Consider the following 23,301-nt stretch of genomic DNA (forward strand, 5'->3'; position numbering starts at 1 on the left):
ATAGTAAAGGGTCAAACTAGCATAGTGACCCCCATAAGGTTTTTGAAGTGTTAGCTGTAAGCGTATCCAAGTCAGAAGTATGGATAAAATTACACAGGTGATTAAATGTGTCCTTTTCTTAGCTTGCACCATCAAATTCGATAGTTCTAAAAGCTTCCAAAAATTTTATCCATGTACGTGTATAGATGACATACGTTTGGTTTGCAACTGCCTGCACCCTGTATCAGTCTGCAGAGTTCACGAATCCAGAATGTAATCTTTGGATCTGGGGCTATTAAACCTTTATATTTCTAATGATATCAATCAAAAGTCTATGAATGCCACAAACTTTACAACGCACTTGGCAATGCTTATCAATTTTTGAAAGTCGATCTTTCAAAACTTTCCATGTCCGAAGTTGACAAAACAGGTTTCAATTTTCAGATACTTGGATCCGATGTGTATATAAAGATATCAAAGTTTTAAAACTTATACGACATTAGCTAAGCAAAATAGCAAAAGTTAAGTATAAACCTTGGGAGGACATAAAGTCGTAAACTAAACGTATACAGTACTCCTATTTTACCGAAGCCGGTAAAAATATGATCTTGGCGGCTTCTGTATGGGTATTTTCTAGAGTTTGTCAAAAGAACCCATATATTCTCTTATAGAAAAAACACGTCTTCCCCACCAGAGTCGCTCATTTTCACTTTTGAGTGAACTGAAAATTCGAATAACAGTCTAAACATCTTCCACTTGTCATAACTATTAATAATGTGTATGAATATTTTCATTATATTTTGCCTTTAAAGTTTCACAATACATATTGTTATATAACAATCACTAAATATTATTGGTACAAGACCGAGGCTATTAACACTCTCCGACACAGGATGCGAACTGATTTTGTTAAAACATAAAATGCATGTTGTTTCTACAAGACTTCAAATTCAAATATTTTTCTTAAAATTTGGCAAAAAAAAAAAACACATAAAAATTCAAAAACTAAAACAAAAAAAACAAAACAAAACAAAAAACAAAAAAACAAAACAAAACAAAAATGTTTATTTAATTATTTGTACAAAATATTATTCCCTGTACGATATTTAAGTGTAAGTATTTGTAAGAATCAGGCAAAATGGGAAAAATCAAGAACATGCATGTCACAATCCGAACGACGAAGGGAAATTGTTCAATAGAATGTTAAAAAAATGGGGTTTTTGACAGAGTTATCTGCCCTTGAAATGGTCCAGTAATGAGCATGCCATGGAAAATCTTGTCTGTTTTCCTGGATTCTGGAGGTGAAAATAGTCAAATGAAACTATCAAAATGGTGTTTTTTTCATACCATGTTTCACCCACTGTCCGATTCTTACAGAATCAGACATTTATTTCAAATGCCGGTAGAACTGCCGGGTTTACTGTACTTTGAATGATTATATACATTCTTTGATCTATATGTACCTGCATATATTTTCATCTGTGTTTTATTCATGGACCTCCACAGTTATTACTTGACCTCGGCTCCACAATTCGATTTCACGAGCTCCTTAAGAATTCTGGACCTCCACAATTCAATTTCAGGACCGTAATAAATGTTTGAGGAGCTCCATAATTAAACTTTTGGACTCTCAAAAATCTATTTCAGAAGTCTCAAATATTTCTAGACCTCCACAATTCGATTTCAGAACCCCCTGAAATATAGCAAATATTTGTGGAGGTCCAGAAATACATCAGGGTCCTAAAATCGAATTGTGGAGGTCCAGAAATAATTTAGCATTGTATAAATAATAATTAATGACCTCCTAGTTCGACTAATTCCGCGCCTCATAGAAAATTATATAAATGTTTTCTTTAATTCGAATTGTCATTATAGCAAGAAAACGTCCTGCACATGGGCATGTAATAAGATGAAACGAGGCAAAACCAATCACACCAAAAGGTTCCGTAAGTGCATGTCCACTATTCCTTCAGTTCTGAAATAACTAGGGAAACCCGGGTGGGGGAAACAAAAGTTTAGGTATCAAAAACGGTTTCGAGAGAGGCGCGAACGTCGTCTCCTCCATTCCAGTTGGCCACTGATCTACATTATTTCATTTGATAGTCTTTTTTTTTATTTCCCTAACTATATGATCTCGAATGTGAATTTCCCGGAACAATCCCCTACTTTTGAATGAGGCAGTTCCTGCTCAGACTGCTGCTCCGCTTTTGTCTACAGCAAAATTTGATCTTAAATAAAAACCCGATTATTAAAAATCATCGAAATTCCAATATCCGAATATTGACTACAAATTACGGTGGTGGATAAAAAAAGATGCTGATGAGAAATGCTCTCACGTGACCGAATGTAAAGGAAGCGATTGGGTATCAATGTCAACATTAAATATGATAGAGAGAAATGGCAGATTATCGAATACATCTCTCAAATTCTGTGTAAAACTGTAGCACTGTAATGTAATTTCCTAGGATTATAGGCGATTGTACATGTTATAAGTGTTGGTAAGTATAAAATGCATTGATTGTTGTGTGTATAACAGGTGTTATATTTCTTCAGTATGCAAATAACCAATACACATAGTTATTGACATAACTCCAGTCTTTAAATCGTATTTCGTTTCACAACATCTGATAAAAGAGTTTACATGTTTTTTTTGCCATTGTATGGGCTTGTTTATCTACCATTTTTACTGGTGTTGTACCGAACGGTAACGATTCAATGACAATGTTTCAGATGCCTCGACAATGTTGCTGTATTTTTTAACATTGTGTAGCATTAATGCATGAAATATCCAATTGACATTTATATGTAGCTTATAGTTCCATGACCGTGTGCACATGTATGTACTTTTTATGCAAATATATGACCCAAGGCTCTGTATGTAACTTGAGTCAATTGGTATGCCATTTCTTTTTTTTTTAATTTAGTTATTTTGGTCTTGGTTTAAATAGAAATAATTTAATAATGAATCATAAAAATAAAAAAAAAATCTTGTCATATAAGGCCACATCAAGTTAATTTGTAGATACTCATCCACCAGCAACTAAAAAAATGGGGCAGGTGGGAGGATTTTATTTTTACTTTGTAAAATCTTAATAAATCAAAGCAGGGTAAGCTAGCTTATGCATTCTAACATCCATACTTTTATTATACAGGTATTAAGACTCTAAATTAAATAAATAAACACATTGACCCTTTAAAATGAGAAAACGGTTCTGGAATAGCACACCCTCTGCTTGCCAAAGTTTCATGGTTTCCGTCAATGAACTCAGACAAATTTGTCAGTGTATTCACAAGATTAACACCAAATGTGTCCTTATTTGTGGATAGAAAACCAACTTTCTTAGCTCTTAACCATTCAATGATATCATAAAGTTTGTTCTTCTTATTTATTTCATGTAATGTACAGATGTAGGTGGTCTGAAACAAGGAGGGCTCAGAGTTGTCAGAAATGATGTACATGAAATTTGGAAGTGATTGCTTGGCCATTTAAGAGCAGGTGTTTTTTTTTACATATTTTTTTTAAAGAAAAACAAAGAATATAAAGTTAAACAGATATAATTAAACATAACTGTAAAGTACAAGGTGGTGTTTGTCATCAAAGTTGTTTTTGAGTATTACACTGGTGAAGAAAATGAGTTTATAAAACATACCCTACAAATCATTTTATTTTTCAAAAGTGTATAAGTCCTTCAAGTTACAATATAAATGTAATTGAATATTTGAAAATCTACACATATTGTGGACCTCTTTCTGTACTGTTAAATATCACAATTTATGGCTAGAAAAAATGAAGACCTTTCCAAACAACATTTGGTAGAAAAATTTAGTACATGTAACACCTTTAGATATTTTGGCTCTAAACAAGGATGACTTCAGTATTTATACTAAAGATACATGTATATATCCCGCAGAATTGTCTTTTAATAAAGCAAATGTTGATAATGAAGAATATCTATTTTTTTATCTTAGTATTAGTATTGATAATGGTAAACTTAATATGAAAATTTGTGATAAAAGGATAATTTTTCATTTCCTATTTTAAACTATCCATTTTTTGATGGTGATGTCCCTTGTCACCATCATAAGGGGTTAACATATCACAATTTGTTCGATTTACTCGTATTTGTAACAACATTTCAGATTTTAATGAAAAGAATCTTTATATTTTTAACGAAGAAATTACTTCAGTATGCCCAAAGAGTTTAGATTCTCAAACTCCCGTTTTGGAGTTACTTTTCAGAGTGACTCTAGGAAATTTCCAAAAATGCCATAAAAATCCAGGAGTGATCTTGGCATACTTCCTCCAAAAAGGCAATAAAATACTTCCAGGTGGGAGTTTTTTATTGCCCTGATTATCCTTTTAAGTACCACCTACATCCTGTCTTACCTGTCAGGTGAACACGATTAGAATACACAAGGTATTAAAATACTTGGAGTGACTCCGAAATACTCTAAAAAAGGCAATAAAATATTTCCAGATGGGTGAAACCACTTGGAGGATTTTAGGAGTGGACTCGGTAAAACTGTGATCTACCGGACACTGAAATAAAAATAAGAGAATCCTCTCTCTCTGGGGGCACTGTACATCAAGGTTTTCAATATCACAAGCTCTCAAACATTCACAAAATTATTTAACCGATACAAGGAACTCATTCTCAAATACAGATTTACTTGTAAAAGATTTATAGTATAAATGCAGGTATCTCACACCCATTGTTTTATAGTAATATTCTACACACAGCACAGAGGGCTCAATACTCACCCAATAAGTTACATGTACTAGTCCATTGAATAGGCTCATTTGTAAGGGATATAGTTACAGAATGTAGGAAAAAAGTCACAGAAAAATAGTCACGGATAAAAAGTCACAATATATATTTTGTTAGGAATAATGGTCACATATATAGGGAAAAAATTATAAATTTAATTTTGTTTTTTAATATCTTAATCATACATGTATTTAGGATTAATTTGTTATATAGATATATAAAATGTCATTTTACGGATAATTATTTTTTTTGGTAAATATAATTTAAATGCCTTAATATATATTTTGTTTATACTGTAGTTAATTCTTCCTGGATAGAGACCCAGTTGTTTACTTAGTACATGTATTTAATTTATAAATGACTCAGAAACCCTAATGATTGAAATTGAAAGGGGTGGTTTATAAAAGAAGCCACTTGCTTGCTATTGTCATAAATGTCTATACATAGACATACTTCATTAATTGTAGGGTCATATTTAATAGTTAAGAATACAATTGTGAAAGAAATTGTTGAACATCAACATATGGTGAAACCATACCTGGTAAATCTGATGCCAGAGCAAAATGTATGGTTTCTTTAACTTTTCCTATAAAAAGAAATGTGTGTTAAGCGGTCCAGTACAGGATGCAGAGGAAGCCTTAGTACTACACTGCAGAATGAAAATCCAGTTCCAGGGAAGCCACACAATCACGCTCCCAGTGATACAAGTATCAAGTACACAAAAGCCAGAAATGCCATGAAAGACCTAGCAACCAACACCAGAGACAAACCCAGCCAGATCTTTGCCCAGGTTGTGTCCCAGTGTGATGACAATGTTCAAGCCTTGCTGCCTCGTGAAGAAAACTGCAAACGCACAATTCGCTACCAGCGTCCTACTCCTCCAGTTCCAGCCACTCATGCAGATGTCAGATTGCCTGAAGAGTACACAACAACTACCAACAACCAACAGTTCCTGCAATATGGCAACGGCCAGAATGCAGAAAACAGAATGTTAGTCTTCTACTCACCAGACAGTTTGGAAAGATTAGCCGATGCTCAGACCTTCTTCGTGGACGGTACCTTCTTTGTAGCTCCACATCCATTCAAACAGCTGTACACCATCCGGGTTCCATTCAAAGATGTAACAGTCACTGCAGTATATGCGTTCCTGCCAAATAAATCCCAAGACACTTACAGAGAGCTGTTCCAGTCTATTGTTGACAACTGCCAAGCCAGCAACCTACAACTCAATGTCCAGGCTATCATCACCGACTTTGAAGATGCAGTCCTTCGTGCAGTTACAGCTGTATTTGGTCGCCACATCAACCACCAGGGATGCTTCTACCACCTGACTCAAGCATCATGGCGAAAGGTACAGCAGCTTGGTTTGGTACCTCTCTACAACAGCGACGACGACTTTAGACTGTTCTGTGGTATCATGGATGGTCTTGCCTTTTTACCAGTAGCTGATTTGACCGATGGTATTGGTCACCTTAGAACCCAATGCCCTGATGACCCACCAGAGGTAGCTGAGCTCCTAGACTACTTTGACTCAACGTACATTAGTGGTAGACTTATACAACAACAGAATCCAGCACAAAATCAAGCAGTCCGTCTGGTCATAAGACGCAGTCCACCTATGTTTCCACCTGCCATTTGGAATGTACATGACACCACAGTCAATGGTGATGCCAAAACCAACAACGTTTGCGGGGGCTGGAACAACAAGTTCTTCAACCTGGTAGGACATGCCCATCCGTCCATTTGGCGTGTCATTGAGTGGTGTCAAAAAGAAGAAGCAGCTGTATGTACTATCATCCAGCAAGATGCCATTGGTAATCCACCAGTCAAGCGCACTCAGCAGAGACATGTTCAGCTCCAGCAGCGTTTGCAGAATCTATGCAGAGACCTCACTACTGGCCAGAAGACCATTGCCGAGTTCTTGCATGGAGTTGGATGGAACATCAGACTCAGTCACCAACATAAGTGCTCAAGAGACAATTGACATTAAGAACATTTAAATGCAAATATTCAATGTTTGTAATTTCAACATGATATCATTTTGATTTAATATATTTCATATGTTATTTGTTATTTGACTTGCATTTATGTGATTAATTAAATGTAAATGCTAAATCATTGTTGTTTTTTCTTAATTACTTGAAAATTAGAAAGAGTTGGATGGTGAATATCAGTGATGTCAAATTTTGGTTCTCATTTATCAAGGTCTCTATAAGTCCCTTATATTTAGAAGGAGTTGTGATTGAATACATAGCAATGAGACAATCGAATTTAATTTTCAATCAAGTCTTGAAACAAAACAAACAAAACAAAAACAAAAACAAAAAATAAAACAAACAAGCAAACAAACAAAGAAAAAAATCACAAAACTTTAAAAACAAAACAAACATACATACAAAGAAAAAGTCACAAAACTTTAAAAACAAACAAAACAAAAAACAACAAAAAAAACCAAAACCAAAAACAAACAAATCATATATATTGTGACTTTTTTTCCTGTGACTTTTTTACTTGTGACTTTTTTCCTGTGACTTTTTTCCCACATATTTTGTGACTTTTTATCCTGACTTTTTTTCTTGTGACTTTTTTTCCGTTTACCATAGTTACATGTACATGTATGATGTTGTCAAATAGTGAAGGATAGCATTTTTTGGAACATGTATTGAAATTGATTCACTCAAAGAATCTTTGCACAGAAATTAAATCACTTTAGATTCTATATATTAAAAAGCAGTTTTTTAGCGTGACATGGGTTGTGTCTGTATTGTATGACTTATTATGTACCTTGATTCTCAACCTTGGATGGGAAAAATTGGAATTGATTTTACATATGATGGAGACATGACTTTTTTGTAGGTTTAAACTGGTCTGTCATTTAACTGCTAGTAGTCCTTCATTTGTACATTTGTACATTTGTACATTTGTGTAATTCTATATTCAGTTTCTTTATTTCTGATGTACATGTAACAACAGACTCCTGAATTAATGATTTAGGTTTTTTTGTTTTGATAGGACCTCCCTTTTTTACCTATTTCCTTTAAACTAGTGAATGAATAGTTTCTACAGTTAATATACAAGTACATTGTACAACAGTTTAGATGGGATTGAATTACAGAAATGGGTCTAGGGGGACCACTTTTTTTTGGGGGTCTGTCTTTTGTAGTCATTAACAATTTTTCAAAAATATTCTCCTTCGAAACTACAGTGTACTTGACCAGTTGGAACCAATCTTTGTAAATATGTCCCTTAGGGTATCCTACCCAGAACTGTTGAAGGGGTTTTTGGTTGGTTCATGAACCTGACTTAGATTACTAAAATTAGTCCATAGGGGTCTGATACCATTTTTAGCTCACCTGGCCGAAGGCCAAGTGAGCTTATGCCATAACTTGGTGTCCGTCGTCGTTGTGGACAAATTTTAAAAAATCTTCTCCTCTGAAACTACTGGACTGGCGGGTTTTAAATTTTGCATGATTGTTCCTTAAGGTGTTCTGCACAAAAAGACTGTTGGGATTTTTGATCCATGAAAAAACATGGCCGCTGTTACTAAAAATAGAATATAGGGGTCAGATTGCAGTTTTTTTGCAAATTTCTGGATGGGTAATATTGTTCAGCATCATGAGATGGACCTATGCCAAAATTTTCGAAACGATTGGTCAACTGATATAGGAGTTACGGCCAATGAAACAGTTTTTTTTTCATTTTTCGCATGTGCAACTTTGAAAATCTTCTTCTCAAAATCCATTGCACAGAATTCAATGAAAGTTGGCATTTATGTTCCTTTTGGTATCCCACACAAAATGAGTGTTGGGATTGTTGATTCATGAAAAAACATGGCCGCTGTTACTAAAAATAGAATATAGAGGTCAGATGGCGTTTTTTTTGCAAATAACTCAAATGCCTCTAGCAAATTTCTGGCTACGGTAAAATTATTAAGCATCATGAAAAGGACCTATGCCAAAATTTTCAAAACCATTCATTGACTAATGTAGGAGTTACGACCCCTGAAACTGTTTTTTTGTTGGTTTTTTTTCACATGTACAACTTTGAAAATCTTCTTTAAAACCATTTAAGATCTTTGAATGAAAATAAGCATAATAGTTCTTTAGTGTATTGTGCTCAAAATGACTGTTGTAATTTTTTATCTGTGAATAGATATGGCTGCCTATACTAAAATTGGAACTTAGGGGTCATAAGACAGGTTTTTGAAAAAAAAATTTAAAATTGTTGCCTTTAGCAAAATTCTGGTTCAGGTCATGAAAATGCTATGAATAATTTTAGTTGATTTTGATTTAGCCTGTCTCATTCCTCAAGTTTTTCAAATAAGCAAATGGTTAACCAGGTGAGCGATTCAGGCTCTCTTGAGCCTCTAGTTTTGCTAATATTTTTGAAATTGCAGCAGATAGAAGAAAACAAGGACATCTTAGGCTCTTCAGATTGATCTACAGAAAAGTATCTTAACTGAAAATTTAAGTTAATCTAATGATCCATTTTAAAGTAATTGTTTCTTTCATGCCATTTCTACCATTTATTGCAGTTTCAGGTTATTTATATCAGAACTATAGTAGTTATATAAAATTGTTACTACAAGACAAGACCTTTAATCAGTCAAGATATCAGTATAACCCTTAAAAAACGTTGTCTTTTAATGAGTTACGGCCCCTGAAATATCATTTTTTAAAAGTTTGTTTTTATTTCTTAACATCGTCTCTGAAACTACTATTCCAATTTGAACCAAACTTTGTGTGAATGTTCCTGACAGTATTGTGCTCGGATCTGATTTAGATTTTTTTTTTATCTGTTTGCATCTGTGTATGAGGTGTTCATATCACAACTCATACGTTATGCCAGAGCTTGCCGAAATTACGCAGACTTTTTGTATCGCACTAGAACTCTAACAAGTAGGCTTCTGGAACAGGGTTATGTTACTACAAGATTGAAGTCATCACTACAGAAGTTTTATGGTCATCATCATGAACTCATGGATCGTTATGGTGTTTCCATCAGCACCATGAAAACTGATGTATTCAATGGGTCATAGTTTTCCTTTTAGTGGAGTCTAAGTTGCTCATTTACTTTTGTTACTTTGTATGTATGATTTTAGTTACTTTATGTTATTTGTTGTGTATGTCTGTTTTCCATGTCTGGTCTTTGTCCGCGGATAACATTCTTTTGATTACCGCTATAACCTTGGTTCCCTTGATTACTCTTGCAAACTTGGCTGCCACTATTAGAAGTATACCATAGTAGTCAAATATCTCTTTTTTGGCAAATTTTGTAAATACCATTAGGCTTAGAAACATTTTAATGGAGTAAAGATGTTCAACAAAATGAAATATCGTGTAGAAATCTGTTGACACATGTTGTAATTATTGTCCTTTTTAAACTTTTTTTTGCTTCTTTTTGTATTATTATTTTTTCAAAATCATTTGTACTAAAACCTGAAACCTGAAAATCTGATTCTTACCAAACTTTTTATATACAATATTTGTTTCATAGGGTATTGTGCACATAAATGGTGTTGGGATTTTTGACCTGTTGATGAAAATGGCGACTATTTTTAAAAATGGGCACTACAAATAAAAAAAAAATCTTTTTTCAACCACACAAAACTGCTGTTGTAAAATGGATTGGTGCTGTTGTTGTCATCCATAAACACTTGGTTTTAGTGCAATAACTTCAATAAATGAAAGTAGGTTGATCTTTATGAAATTTTACCAAAAGGTTCTAGATCTGAAAGGAAGAAAGTTACATTGCTGGTATTTGTTTTATGGGTCATTGATTTTGTTTGCCCGAAATAAGGCTGTGTCTCCTCATGGAAGTTTCCCAAAAATGGTTCAGAATTAATCCCAAGTAATGTAAAATTAATTATTTCCTGATTAATAATCGTCTAATGGATGAAAATGGAGTTTTTGTGCAAAAATTGCAGATTAACTGATAAAGATGACTCTTCTTTTTTTCAGTTACCCTGTATAAGATTAACAATTTTAACTACTCTAAATTTCTTAAATTAAAAAAGTGCATATTTTTCAAATGAAAAGAGTATAGGGTGGTTTTGAGAAAATGTAAATAGTATCTCAAAAATGACACTAGGTTGTGGCCAAAACCATTTTTGAATCAGCAGCCAAAAAGGGACCAAAAAAAAAAAACCATTGCATTGAACTTAACTCCAGCAGAGCATGTGAATCTCTACACATTGTTCCACAATATTCTAGACCACAAAGATCAGACTGGGATTGATTTGGGGGTTAGACTTGAGTCATTAAGATCAGACTGGGGTTGACGTAGGGGTTAAGACTTGAGTCATTAAGGAATGATGGACCAAAAGAAGCATTTTTCTGATGTCAGGATAACAACTTAACTATTAGTAATTGGATCTCTTTGAAATTGTGCCACAAGGTGGTAAACCTCCAAAAAAAGGCTTGAGTTTATTTTTGGGGTTATGGCTTGATCCATTTACATGTACATGTATAAATTAGGGTCCTAAATGGGACCAGAAACAGGCATTTTCTTGATAACATTTAAAAAGAAGGGGAAAAGCATTTTATGCTGGAGTAATTATACATGTAAGTATGCATGTAGTTCACTTTTATTGCAGAAAGTTAGTGTTTAATTTATTGGTTCATTTCTTCGTGCATTTTACAAAAAAAAACTTTCAAGGATTTATTTCTTAATTATTTTTTAAAAGTAAAATAAATACATGTAATCTCCTTTAGGCAGTCAGAACACAATGATGGTTTCCCCATATGTTATTGTTTGTTTCCAAATCATGCAAGTGGTAATTATCATGCATACCTGTATCTTAACTTACAAAACTAAGAACATTGATTGCTACTCTCTTATTGTAAAATCAATTAGAAAAGTAATTGGTTAAACTAAAAACAGAAAGTTGATCTCTGCCAAACAAGGGAGAATTCTACATTTCTGTGCCATGAAGCAACTTCCATGGGGGGTAATCAGATATAAACTTTGCCTAATACCAGTCTGTCATTTAGCATTGCTTATATTTAGGTTAGATTTATATCTAAATGGGGGTATAGAGTGATAGGACGTCAGTTGTTTTGAGAGTACTTCTGTTAGGCAGAAGGGTATCTGTTTCTTATTCATTACCCCCCTCCCCCACTTAAACCACTGAACAGAATGCAATGAAACTTTCCCAGAATTTGTCTTCATTGTTGAATATATGTTTTAGATTTTGATCTAAAGCTTTTTGATGTCTCATATTAGCAGAATGCATATTTCATTTCATGACATGGGGATACTGATCTCTTATCTGTACCTCATTCTACACAAATGCATGGAATTAACTGAAACTTTTACAGATTTTTTTTAATATTAAACTACTTACGAAAAATCTTTTTTAGATTTTCATCCAAATCTGTCAAAAGGTGCATATTATCAAATTGAGAAGTGGGGTAATAATTTAGTGAGCATTGCTCATGGTTTTTTCTAGTTCATGTACATGTATCAATTTTAAATTCATGTACACATATTTCAGATGTTATAGGAATTATTTAAGTGTTGCAGAGGGCAATAGATTTTTTTAAACATTGTACATGGAATTCAAGGCAAACATTCTGATTATAGTTACTTCAGATACTTATACCAATATGTGTACATACATGTAGTTCATATTTATTCCTATATTAGACAGCAATTATTTTACCCATATGCATTTATGATTTTTTTTTAACTTTCATGTACAAATGTAGGACATATAAGCACACTCAACTAGGTCTTTACTGCCTAGGTCTTTACTGCTGGCAGTTTAATGAAAAGTCAATTATTTAATTATCTTACCTGACGACTAAGAGAAAAGTAAGTATTGGAAAGATAATTATCATCGAGTAATGGAAAATTGATAATATTTTTATTCTTGTCTCAGAAATAATCATCAAGTTTTCTGAGACTTGGCTGGGTTACATTGATTTTCAAGCACTTTTTAGTTATCTAACTACAATTCTATGCATAACTGATGAATGCTTCGGACATTTGTAGGAGGTTATCAGTGATGCTTTGTACACAATTCTGTGCCTTACCCAAAGTTTTTTTTAGGACTGCAATCTTAGTTGGAACTTTCCAATCTAATTTTCAAAAGACATTCTCTATAAGAGGTAAAAAATTCAGCTTCTGTTTTGTCTCTGTGTTCCCCCATTTGTCCATCTCATAATAAAATTCAAGATTGCCTGGCATTAATTTAGCCAATATGAAAAATGCCTATAACAAACAATTTGCATTCGTATAACGGTATGCTTACTGGTGCTGCTGGCGTCTTCATCTATGTCGTCATCTGTAGACAGTTGGTATTTATATGATAGCATGAAACAACAAAATTCTAAATTTCAAAAAGAAGGGTTGTATTGATTTTGTGGGTTTTGGAATAAGTGACCAAAAACAAGCATGAAATGGAATATAACTATATAACTCCTGTAAAACCATATTGATGTCTCTGACTTTGCTCCATAAGCACACTCAACTGCCATTGAAGTCATTGCTACAGAAGTTTTATGGTCGTCATCATGAATTCGTGGATCGTTACAGTTTATCCATCTGCACCATGAAAACTGATTTGTTTAACTTGTCATAGTTTTCCTTTTCTCTTTTGTCTACCCCTGACTTGACTTTTTATGAGAAACTCGGCGGGTGTTTCTAGGAAAACAGAGGACGCTTACCCTACTTGTGCTCCTGGTCCATGCTCCAGTTTTTAGTGGAGTTGCTAATTTTCTTTTGTTGCTTTGTGTGTATGATTTTAATTACTTTGTGTTCTTTGTTGTGTATGTCTGTTTTCCATGTCTGGTCTTTGTCCATGGATTACATTCTTTTGATTACCGCTATAACCTTGGTTCCTTTGATTACTCTTCTGTAATACTCTATACCACAAAAGTCAGACAGGGATTGATTTTAGGGGACAAGACTGGAACCATTTAGGAATTGATGATAAAAAAAGGGCCACAAACAAGCATTTTAATGGTGTCTAGACAATAACCTATCTATGAATATTTGGATCTTTTATGACAAGGTGCCAAACTGCCAAAGGAATGCTTGTATTAATCTGAAGGTGGTGGAAACTATGACTTGAACCAATTAATGCAGAAATTAGGTGACATTATGGGATCAGAATCAAAGTATTTGCTTATGTTCAGACTGTAACTTGACTAATATTGAATGGATCTCTCTAACTTGTACTACAGGGTGCCATACTGGGATTAATATTTGGGGTTGTGACTTGAGCCAGTTAAGAATTAGGAGTTACAAAGGGACCAGAAACAAAACTTTTCTAATATCTGGATGATAACTTGAGTATAAGGGAAATTTTTATCTCAAAGTACTAATCCCCGAAAGAAGATCTCTAGGTTGTGAATAGAACCATCTAGGAATTAGGGACCACAAAGGGACAAATTCTTATCCTGTGTTTAGTGCCTAAGCTGTATGAAGTTTGAATGGTATGTCCATACTTGCCTGAACTGTTCTGGGTTCGACCTCTGTCATAAGATGCAGTGATGTTGATACATCTGTATATTTATGAAGTTCTTCATTAAATCTATTGCTTCAATGTATTTACGTCATAATCTGTTTACCTTTCCAAGGCATCATTGAACTCAAAATTTAGCTTAATACAAGTGCCATTTCGCCCATGATGACTTTTTTTATGGTCAATATCAATAAAAGTCATGTTTTAATAGTAATTTTACATTTCTGTTAGACACTGAGGATCCTCTTGATGAATGAGGTGTTGATGCCAGACTGGATATAAAAAATTCTGATTTTTTGACCATTTTAAAAATTGTCAACCAGTGGCCTTCTTAGGATGCAGCTGGGCATGAGAAAAAGATTTACATGTAGTATACTTTTTATAGCCTTATCACCATTTTAACTCGCCTAGACCATCAATGTCCGTATGATTTTCACTTTATTTTCTACTTCTTTTATCTTGGAGTATTTTTGTTGTAAGGAGTGGTAAACATTTAAAAATTGTGAGTTTGAATTACAACCAAGTTTTTTTTTTCAACCAGAAGTTCTTGCTTTACAGTGGTCATTTGTATATGACTCAATTGACTATAGAATACAGCTAAATGCTTAAAGAGCATAAAATAATAGTGCATATAACAATAATTCACAGTCTCTACATCAGTAAATTCCCAAATTTAAACATCAGACTGACCTCTTACAGATAGATGGGTGTTATACAACAACTGTAGAGGTTCAACAAGTATTTGATTGCTTTTCATTGTGAAGTAAAAGAGCTATTAAAATCTATAAGATTTCCACTATACAGTATAGGGTACTTGAGTTGTTTGTTATGTTGTAAACATAACAATATGGTTAATTTACAGTGGGAAATATATAAATTTTGTTTTACCCAAGCTTATCATGTTTGTCATTAGAGTGACAAAAACAAAATTCAAATGTGTTACACATAACTTTAATGCTAACAAGTATATGAAAGAAGTCAATTTAAATTTCTAATGTCTTATTTATACAATGTAGACACCGGACAGGTAACAGGACTCTTTGCAAACAATGTTGAAAGGTTTTGAATGGTGATAATCTAATACTTGAATGAAGCAAAGAAAGAGAGGTTATAGCCTGAGAGACAAAAAACAAGTGGAGTCATTTACTCTTAATAAAAAAGAAAGGACAGTTTGACTAACACTGCAGTCATAAGAATAATCAAATAAAATCAAGGTTACATGAAAGTCATTATGGTAAAGGAAAGAAACCTACATGATGATGTAACCACAGGTTGAAGATGGTAATTTTACCTGATAAAAGAAAATATAGTTGACCTAAAAGGTCAAGGTCATATGAAGTACATACACGTATATGCATAAAAGCACCAGTGTGGTCTACAATACCCCATGTTTCATTGAGTCAGTAATCTGGAGTATAGAATTGATTAGTAAAAGTTGCTCAACTTGTGCCCATTTAATAAGATACCATCTGTCTGCTGAAACACTAATCCACTGAACTTTACAAATACATGTACAATGTATGTTGTCAATCAAAGAGTTTAACATAGTAATGATTTCATCATCTTAATGTATGTTGGTTGATTTAGAATTGTTTTTCGCAAAGTAAGGGGTCTCTCTGCCTATGAAACAGTCCCTATATCTGTGCCTAAAATTTTAAAGTCCTCTACATAGATATTAATGTATCAAAAATATCCTAGATTTGGTAATAACTGTGAAAGTACTGTTGTCCATGGGGTACCAATTTTCATGGTTTTCGTGGGTAAGGCAAATCGTGAAATTCAGTTCCCAACAAAAAGGAGGTTTTCATTGGTGTGTATACCTTTAACCTCAAAACCAAGAATTCAGTAATCCGCAACTTGTGTTTCTTTCCTAGTCCATGAAAATTGGTATCCATAAATAAAAGAACTTTTACAGTAACTGCTTCTTAATAAAATCAAAGAGCTTAAAAGACACAACACACCAGAAATTTTATTTGCAAAATTTTGATCCAATATGCATGGTACTTGTATTTTTTAATAGAAAGTGATAAAAATCTGTCCTTGCAAGTTAATTATTGTACATCTATGTACCAGAAAAAGACAGTTACAGCTGAAGCAATTCACTATGGTTATGCAAACCTAAAAAAAATAAAAATAGCAAGTAAAAGTTACTTTGGTTTTGTATTTTGGTATTCATGTATTCTTGTAACAATGAACTGGATGACAGGCTGAAATCTGTCCTCATGTAATAATACATGTTCTTCCATCATTTGGATCTGATTTCAGAATACTGTAATGGTATAGCACCGTTCTTATAGATATGATTTCAACTTAATTGTGTATCACCTTGAAATTTTAGAACAAGGCTTCATACCACAAAAGAAAGGTTGAAAAGGAAGATTAGGATTGATTTTGAAGATATGGCTCAAACCATTAGAAGGGTATTGTGGGCAAAAAAGGGTGTCTGATTCCCAGACAAATCTAAAATAAAACTGTACTGATCACTAATAAATGGTGTCCCAAGGTTCTAAAAAGAAGGTTGAGGTTTGATTTTGGGGGTCATGACCCTATCCACTTGGAAATTATTGCTGTTTCCATACTCAAAAGGAAGGCCGGGATTGAATTTTAGTCCTGACCACAGAGGAATTATTGGCCAAAATGTTGCCAAATACAAGAACTTTGTGGTTTCTAAACTATTACTTGACTATGAATCACTATTATGTATTATGACAAGGTTCCATACCACAACAGGATGTTTTTGATTGATAATGTTGATTTTTGCCATTACCATTTTGGAATAGATGAACTGAAATGGCAAAAAATGTTATTTTGTTTTAGTTGCTTACTTTAACATGTCAATTTCATTAGGATTTAATTAAAACTTCTTTCTAATAAAAAATTTGATTTTAGGTCTTAATTTTATATGGGTCACATGAAGGGCATAAAGGTAAAACAGTTAACTTTAATAAAAAAAAATATGGGTTTCTTGACTTTCAGAATCTAACTGTGTATTTTAAAATGATTTTGGATATTGGTCCCTTTTGTTACGACAGCCAAAAGTTCCTTGGGGTTATTGCCCTAATAATTTTGTTATGGGGGTCGGAAAGGGGTGGTTAAAAGAACAAGAACAAGCATTTTTGGGGGTTTTGATCATTCAGGATCAAAATACCTTATTTCACTGGTCAATCATAGGAACTTTCTTACTGTTTCTGAAAACTACACAAAATATAGTCCATATGCATTTCCTTTAATATCAACCAATGTCTCTTTCAAAATCAGTAGCAGTAAATATACTCAGCTTAATGATATTCTATCATTGCTGCAAATAAAGTAAAGATATATTCTTCAAATCAATTGAAGATTAGAGAGACTTTTTTTTTAGCCTTGAAAACTTTGTATTTAAGAAATGAAGCTTTTGCAGACTGTGTTCAGCATGTTCCATTTAATATGCTTATTAGTCAAATTTTCATTTTTTCATTGGAATTTAGTGATTAATAAAAAGGGAAGGGAAGAGCATTAATTTTTACCTGTTAAAATTGGCGAGAAAATTCAAATTGAAGTGTCTGTTTTGGAAACTCTTATTGACATCTTGGAAATTATTTTCTTGAGCTGAAATTGGTGTTAGCTGAGTATAAAAGCTGTGCAGGAATAAATTCTTTGTTAAAATAGTTTTTGAATGTATTTACAAATAAAAAAAAAATTTTGGCAGGTTTAAAAATTTATGAATTAAGTTTAATTGAAATAAAATTTGTAAATGCATGTGAAGTTGGATACTCTTTAAATATTGATTTACAGATCAGTGTGATAGATTAATTTTAATCAATTATTTTCAGTTTAAACATTTAAGAGAAAAAACAATTTTTAATTATATGGGAAATACAAAGTTATGATGACTTTTATTTTACATCATATAATCTTTGAGACTTCACAATGATCAAAACCCTTCAGTGCTAACAGCACTTTGATTTAGAGTTTGAATTTGCTCATTTTTAAGACTAATTATGATGGGGTTTAATTATCATTTTGACTTCTTGGGTTTCTTTGGTTTGGTCACTCTGTATTAAATGCGTATTTAGGTTTTGGAGTATAGTAATCTTGTTCTCAAATTGGTTTACATTAAACATTTTATTTTCAACCAATAGAAATTTTGTTGTTTTCTCCGACATGCTGATTCTATCTATGTATTTAGGTTTTAGATTTTTTTCTGATTGTTGAACTTATCATGAGGGTGTTCAGTGAATTTGGAAAAAAAATTAGTACAGAATCTTTTAACCAGATTATACAATTAAAGAACTAGAACTTTCTAAGCGTAAGGTTAGATAAAAAAATGGAATAATAACAAGCTAAATGATTACAATACTAGGATACATTTAGCTATTTATAAATACAAGATATAGCTGTGAATGACTCTTATTCTTCATGAGAGTGGTGTACCATTGGAATTACTTGTTGGAATATCTCAGCAGATTCCATTAACTGTTTTAAATCAAGTCTCAACACAGACAATTTGAACCAAACCATATTTACTCTGTCTGCTATATAGCTAAAAAGAAACATGCACAGTAAACTAGGGTTTTAAAAACAACTTTGAGAGGCAGCGAAAGAAGTAATGGACTTAACACAGCTGTAAGATTCTGTGTATCCAGGTGTCCAGTAATAATAATAAGCTTTCTTGTGTAATTTTTGAAATTTAAACTGCCATCCTTTAGAAAAAATTTTAAATTCACATATTTTAAGAGCAATGGTAGTATGAAATTACTCTCAGAAGGGAAAATATATATATATACATTTTTACTTCACACTTTTAAAAATTAGAAATGAATTAGAACATCATAAGCTAATTATTGTTAAATTTAGATGTCAGAAAATTCTGAATTAGAAGTCTTGAATTGATTTCTACATACAACATCAGATGTACATACATCAGATGGCTGTAGACAAATACTGACGTCAAAGGGCCTAAAATATTGGATTGTCCTCTCAAACTCCCTATATAGCTGGTTTATATATAGAGTTATAAGATGTTAATTTAAAACTACATTTATGACATTGTAGTATGAAGATATCTCATAGTGTCATTTATTAACATTTATATTTGTTTTATTACCTAATTGGCTTAATACATGTATGTGCAAGCTTGTTCAATTCATTTTTTTAAATAATATTCATAATGATGGATAATTTCTTTTTTCTTGATTATACTTTTATTTTATGTACATGTATGTTACATATAGTAGTATATCACTACTATAGGCTAAAAACCACTAATTCCACTTCCCATAGGCTTCTATGCTAATTTCACAATATTCAATGGCTTCTCTGGACTTTACCTTAACTTTAACCTGCAGATGACTATATATCAGCATGATTCTACATATGTCAGCTCACAATCCTCAGAATGGCATGTGGGGTTAGCAGACTTGCAGTGCAGTACTGGTCACCGGAAGTGAAGGGTCTATAAATAGCATGGGAAATCCCAGTGTTTTCACAAGATAGGGGTATATTTAAAAATCATTATGGAGATTGGGCTTCACATCACAAGAAGCAAAATGCACCTATAAAATGTACAGAAATGTTTTTCCTTTCAGAAACTCTTTAAATTTTTAAAATAAGATGAGAACTTTTTTCACAGCACTAAGAGGAACAGGGGTAATTTCTGCGTAGGACTATTTTTGCGTACGTTCCAAATGCTCATTGGTTGAATTGGTGGTCTGTAACCTAAAGAGTCACTTTTTGTCTTAGAAAAAATAAATAACTATACAGGTATCTTCCTACACACATACTGAATGCATTTGCAAAGTTTCAGTGAAATGTGACAAGCACTTTTTTAAATATTTGATTTTTAAATATAGGGTAACCAAGTTGTGCGAGCAAAAAAGTGAAAATATTCTACCATACTGAAATGCATTAAATATTTGCAAAGAACTTTTTCTGACTTTTCAAATAAAAAATATCAATCACAACTTGTTTTTTAACAATATTAATGAAGAAATAGTTTTAAAAGTAATCATTTTCTGAGAAATTGGTCTATTTTTAAAAATTTATTTCTGACATGCCTCCCCCTTTTTCTTGATCACATGTCAAAAATCCTAAATCTTTAAATTTTCACAAAAGGTGATATATTTGGCATTAAATTTGTAAATACAGTGTTTTCACATTAAAACATGACCAGTAAAGGGCACCTAAAGCAAAAAAAGTGCTCAATAATGGATTTTCCATGTTGCCATAGGGGAATGCTTATATGGCCTTAACCGCAGTAATGAAAGTGAGTTTTTCCTCATTTCTAACCTAATTTTTGCTCAAATCTACACAAAACTTGATTTCAAGTGCTTATTACTACCATATTTAGGTAAATATAGCCCTCAAAGTTTAATATTTGATATTTTTACTAAATTTTCTACACTTTTTACAAGATAGGACATAAAAATCAGCCAAAAAGACCAATTTTCCATAATTTGGACCTATAACTTAAAAAAATGCATATTTTGAAGGATTTTTGTAGTGTATTCCTCTCATGGCAAAGTTAACAAGATCTTCAAGTAGTTTAAAGCTATTTCAAGAAACTTTTCATTTTGCCATGGCTTCAACTTAAGGCTAAAAACCACTAATTCCACTTCCCATAGGCTTCTATGCTAATTTCACAATATTCAATGGCTTCTCTGGACTTTACCTTAACTTTAACCTGCAGATGACTATATATCAGCATGATTCTACATATGTCAGCTCACAATCCTCAGAATGGCATGTGGGGTTAGCAGACTTGCAGTGCAGTACTGGTCACCGGAAGTGAAGGGTCTATAAATAGCATGGGAAATCCCAGTGTTTTCACAAGATAGGGGTATATTTAAAAATCATTATGGAGATTGGGCTTCACATCACAAGAAGCAAAATGCACCTATAAAATGTACAGAAATGTTTTTCCTTTCAGAAACTCTTTAAATTTTTAAAATAAGATGAGAACTTTTTTCACAGCACTAAGAGGAACAGGGGTAATTTCTGCGTAGGACTATTTTTGCGTACGTTCCAAATGCTCATTGGTTGAATTGGTGGTCTGTAACCTATACATTAAGTGTGGAGTCCAATTCAGTCCCAAATCACAATGGACAGATTCAGAAACTGTATGGAATTCTGGGATTGCTATTGTTCATGATGTCCCTCATTAGTGAAGAGATATTTTACAAGTATGCTGCAACAGATAAACATTGTTGACCAGGATGGAAGTTAAATGTCTGGTCCATTTGTACATCTAAAGTATAGAGAATATAGTCATTGACAGATAAACATGTTACATCCTAGTTGTATACCCAATTTGTTAAATGTATACAATATACTTGTGTTCTTGTATGAATGATGTATTTTTTTTATAAAGTTAATCTATTTCATAAACTGATAAATGTAGTTCCAGTAAAATAAAGTACTGAAATGTACTGAAGGACAGTTTCATTAGTGTATAGTTATTGCAGTTTTTTTAACATGTAGCTGAGTGATAAATAATTTTATATTGTTCTAATGAAACATGACCATTTCATTCCAAAGAAATTTACCAGTAATGTATGTTTCAGATGTGATGTTATCCAAGGAAGGTCTTGATGGCCAAGCAATTTGAGTTCCAGTGGCAAATTCCAGTGCCAGAATATTTACAAAATGGTGCTATATTTGATCGCTGGGATGAGGTAATTCATTATATAGATAGCTCTTTCATTTATCAGTTTTTTCCAGTTAAATAAATTTTGATATTTTGCATATGAGATACATGTAACTTTTTTGTTTTCACATGTGAACTTTGTTTCTCCAGAATGTCACTTTACTTAGCATTTGTAATGTACATCTTGTTTGATCACACTGAAAGTAGGATAAAATTATATTTTATATATACAATATGCCTGAAATCAGGCGATTGTCTTGACAAACTAATTTGCATGAACTATAATGCTTCAATAGACTTTTTTTACTTCCCTTATCTGAAGTTGAACTGAAAATAAAAAGTGCTTAAGACTATTTAAGCACTCTTATTTTAAATGACCATAAACAGTTTATGGTTGTCTGAAAGTATGGCACTATTGTCAGTATCTTCATTATAAATGGCTTATTCCATAGACATTTGGGATAAAATGATAATTACTGTGAAAGTACTTTAATTCATGGATTCGGGAGTTAGTTGGAGTTTTCAGTGTACACATCAGTGGAAATCTACTATTCGTTGGGAACCAAATTTTGTGGTTTGGTCCACCCACGAAAAACCACGGTAATTGGTACCACATGAACAATAGTACTTTCATAGTAGTAGATTAACCTAAATAAGATTGAACAATAGGTTCCATACCACAAAAACATGGGATTTATTTTCTTTTTTGTTTTATGGGGGAGGGGGTGTGGCCTTATTTTTTTAGGAATAAGGTGCCCATAACAAGCATTTTTTTAGACATGACTGTAAGTTAAGTTCTTAAGTGCATGTATAAGTGTGTGAATCTTCATGAATTCCATACAAAAAAGTCCATGCTAGGACTAATTTTTGTTCGGCTTCTTTGATCATGTTAAGTTGTAATCTGTGAAGCATTTTATTTCAATATTTGAGGTAGAGCCTGCAATTACTGATTCATAATACAATAAGGTCCATGAACTGTTTAATTCAACTTCTGCTTATGAGGTAAAGATAAAATGATTTTAGAATGGAAAGTTGAAACCAAATCATATTCTGGTATAATACTTGCGTTCTGTGTAATGGCACTATTGATTTTTTACTGTATCCAAACCATTTGGGAATATTTCTATCTTATGTACAAGTGATCGAGATTATTCAAATTTATGTCTTTCTATAGATTGATGCCTTTTAAAAGATGTAAAGCAGAATTAACTGTTATGATCTTACTGATTTAATTACATTGGGCATATATATTTAATAAGGAAATATAGTGTGTCATACCAAGAAAATATGTATTGTTTAATTATATGTAGCCTGTCATGGGTCCATGACCAGTAAAGTTACAATAATTTTTATGTAACCCTGTAAAGAAAACGAACTATTTCCTATTTTATTCTACATACTGTTAAGTTTTGTAAATCCTGTCAAATGAATACACATTTAACCAACGAGATATAATCCAT

The 23,301-nt window shown here is 32.7% G+C and overlaps 1 protein-coding gene across 4 annotated transcripts in view; it reads left to right on the forward strand.

Moving 5' to 3' along the window:
* Positions 1-2,318: 2,318 nt before the first annotated feature.
* LOC148624051 (1-phosphatidylinositol 4,5-bisphosphate phosphodiesterase beta-4-like) overlaps positions 2,319-23,301 on the forward strand; it is a 95,227-nt gene continuing 74,244 nt past the window's right edge. For all 4 annotated transcript variants that reach the window (XM_088566510.1, XM_088566511.1, XM_088566513.1 and 1 more), the window contains exons 1-2: positions 2,319-2,477; positions 21,759-21,869. In XM_088566510.1, the coding sequence (XP_088422636.1) occupies positions 21,786-21,869 (84 nt within the window). In that variant the 5' untranslated portion in view covers positions 2,319-2,477; positions 21,759-21,785. The remainder of the gene's footprint in view (positions 2,478-21,758; positions 21,870-23,301) is intronic.

Source organism: Perna viridis, chromosome 2 (assembly GCF_037379345.1).
Source record: "Perna viridis isolate PV_CMFRI_1.1 ecotype Kerala chromosome 2, ASM3737934v1, whole genome shotgun sequence".
NCBI lineage: Eukaryota > Metazoa > Mollusca > Bivalvia > Mytilida > Mytilidae > Perna > Perna viridis.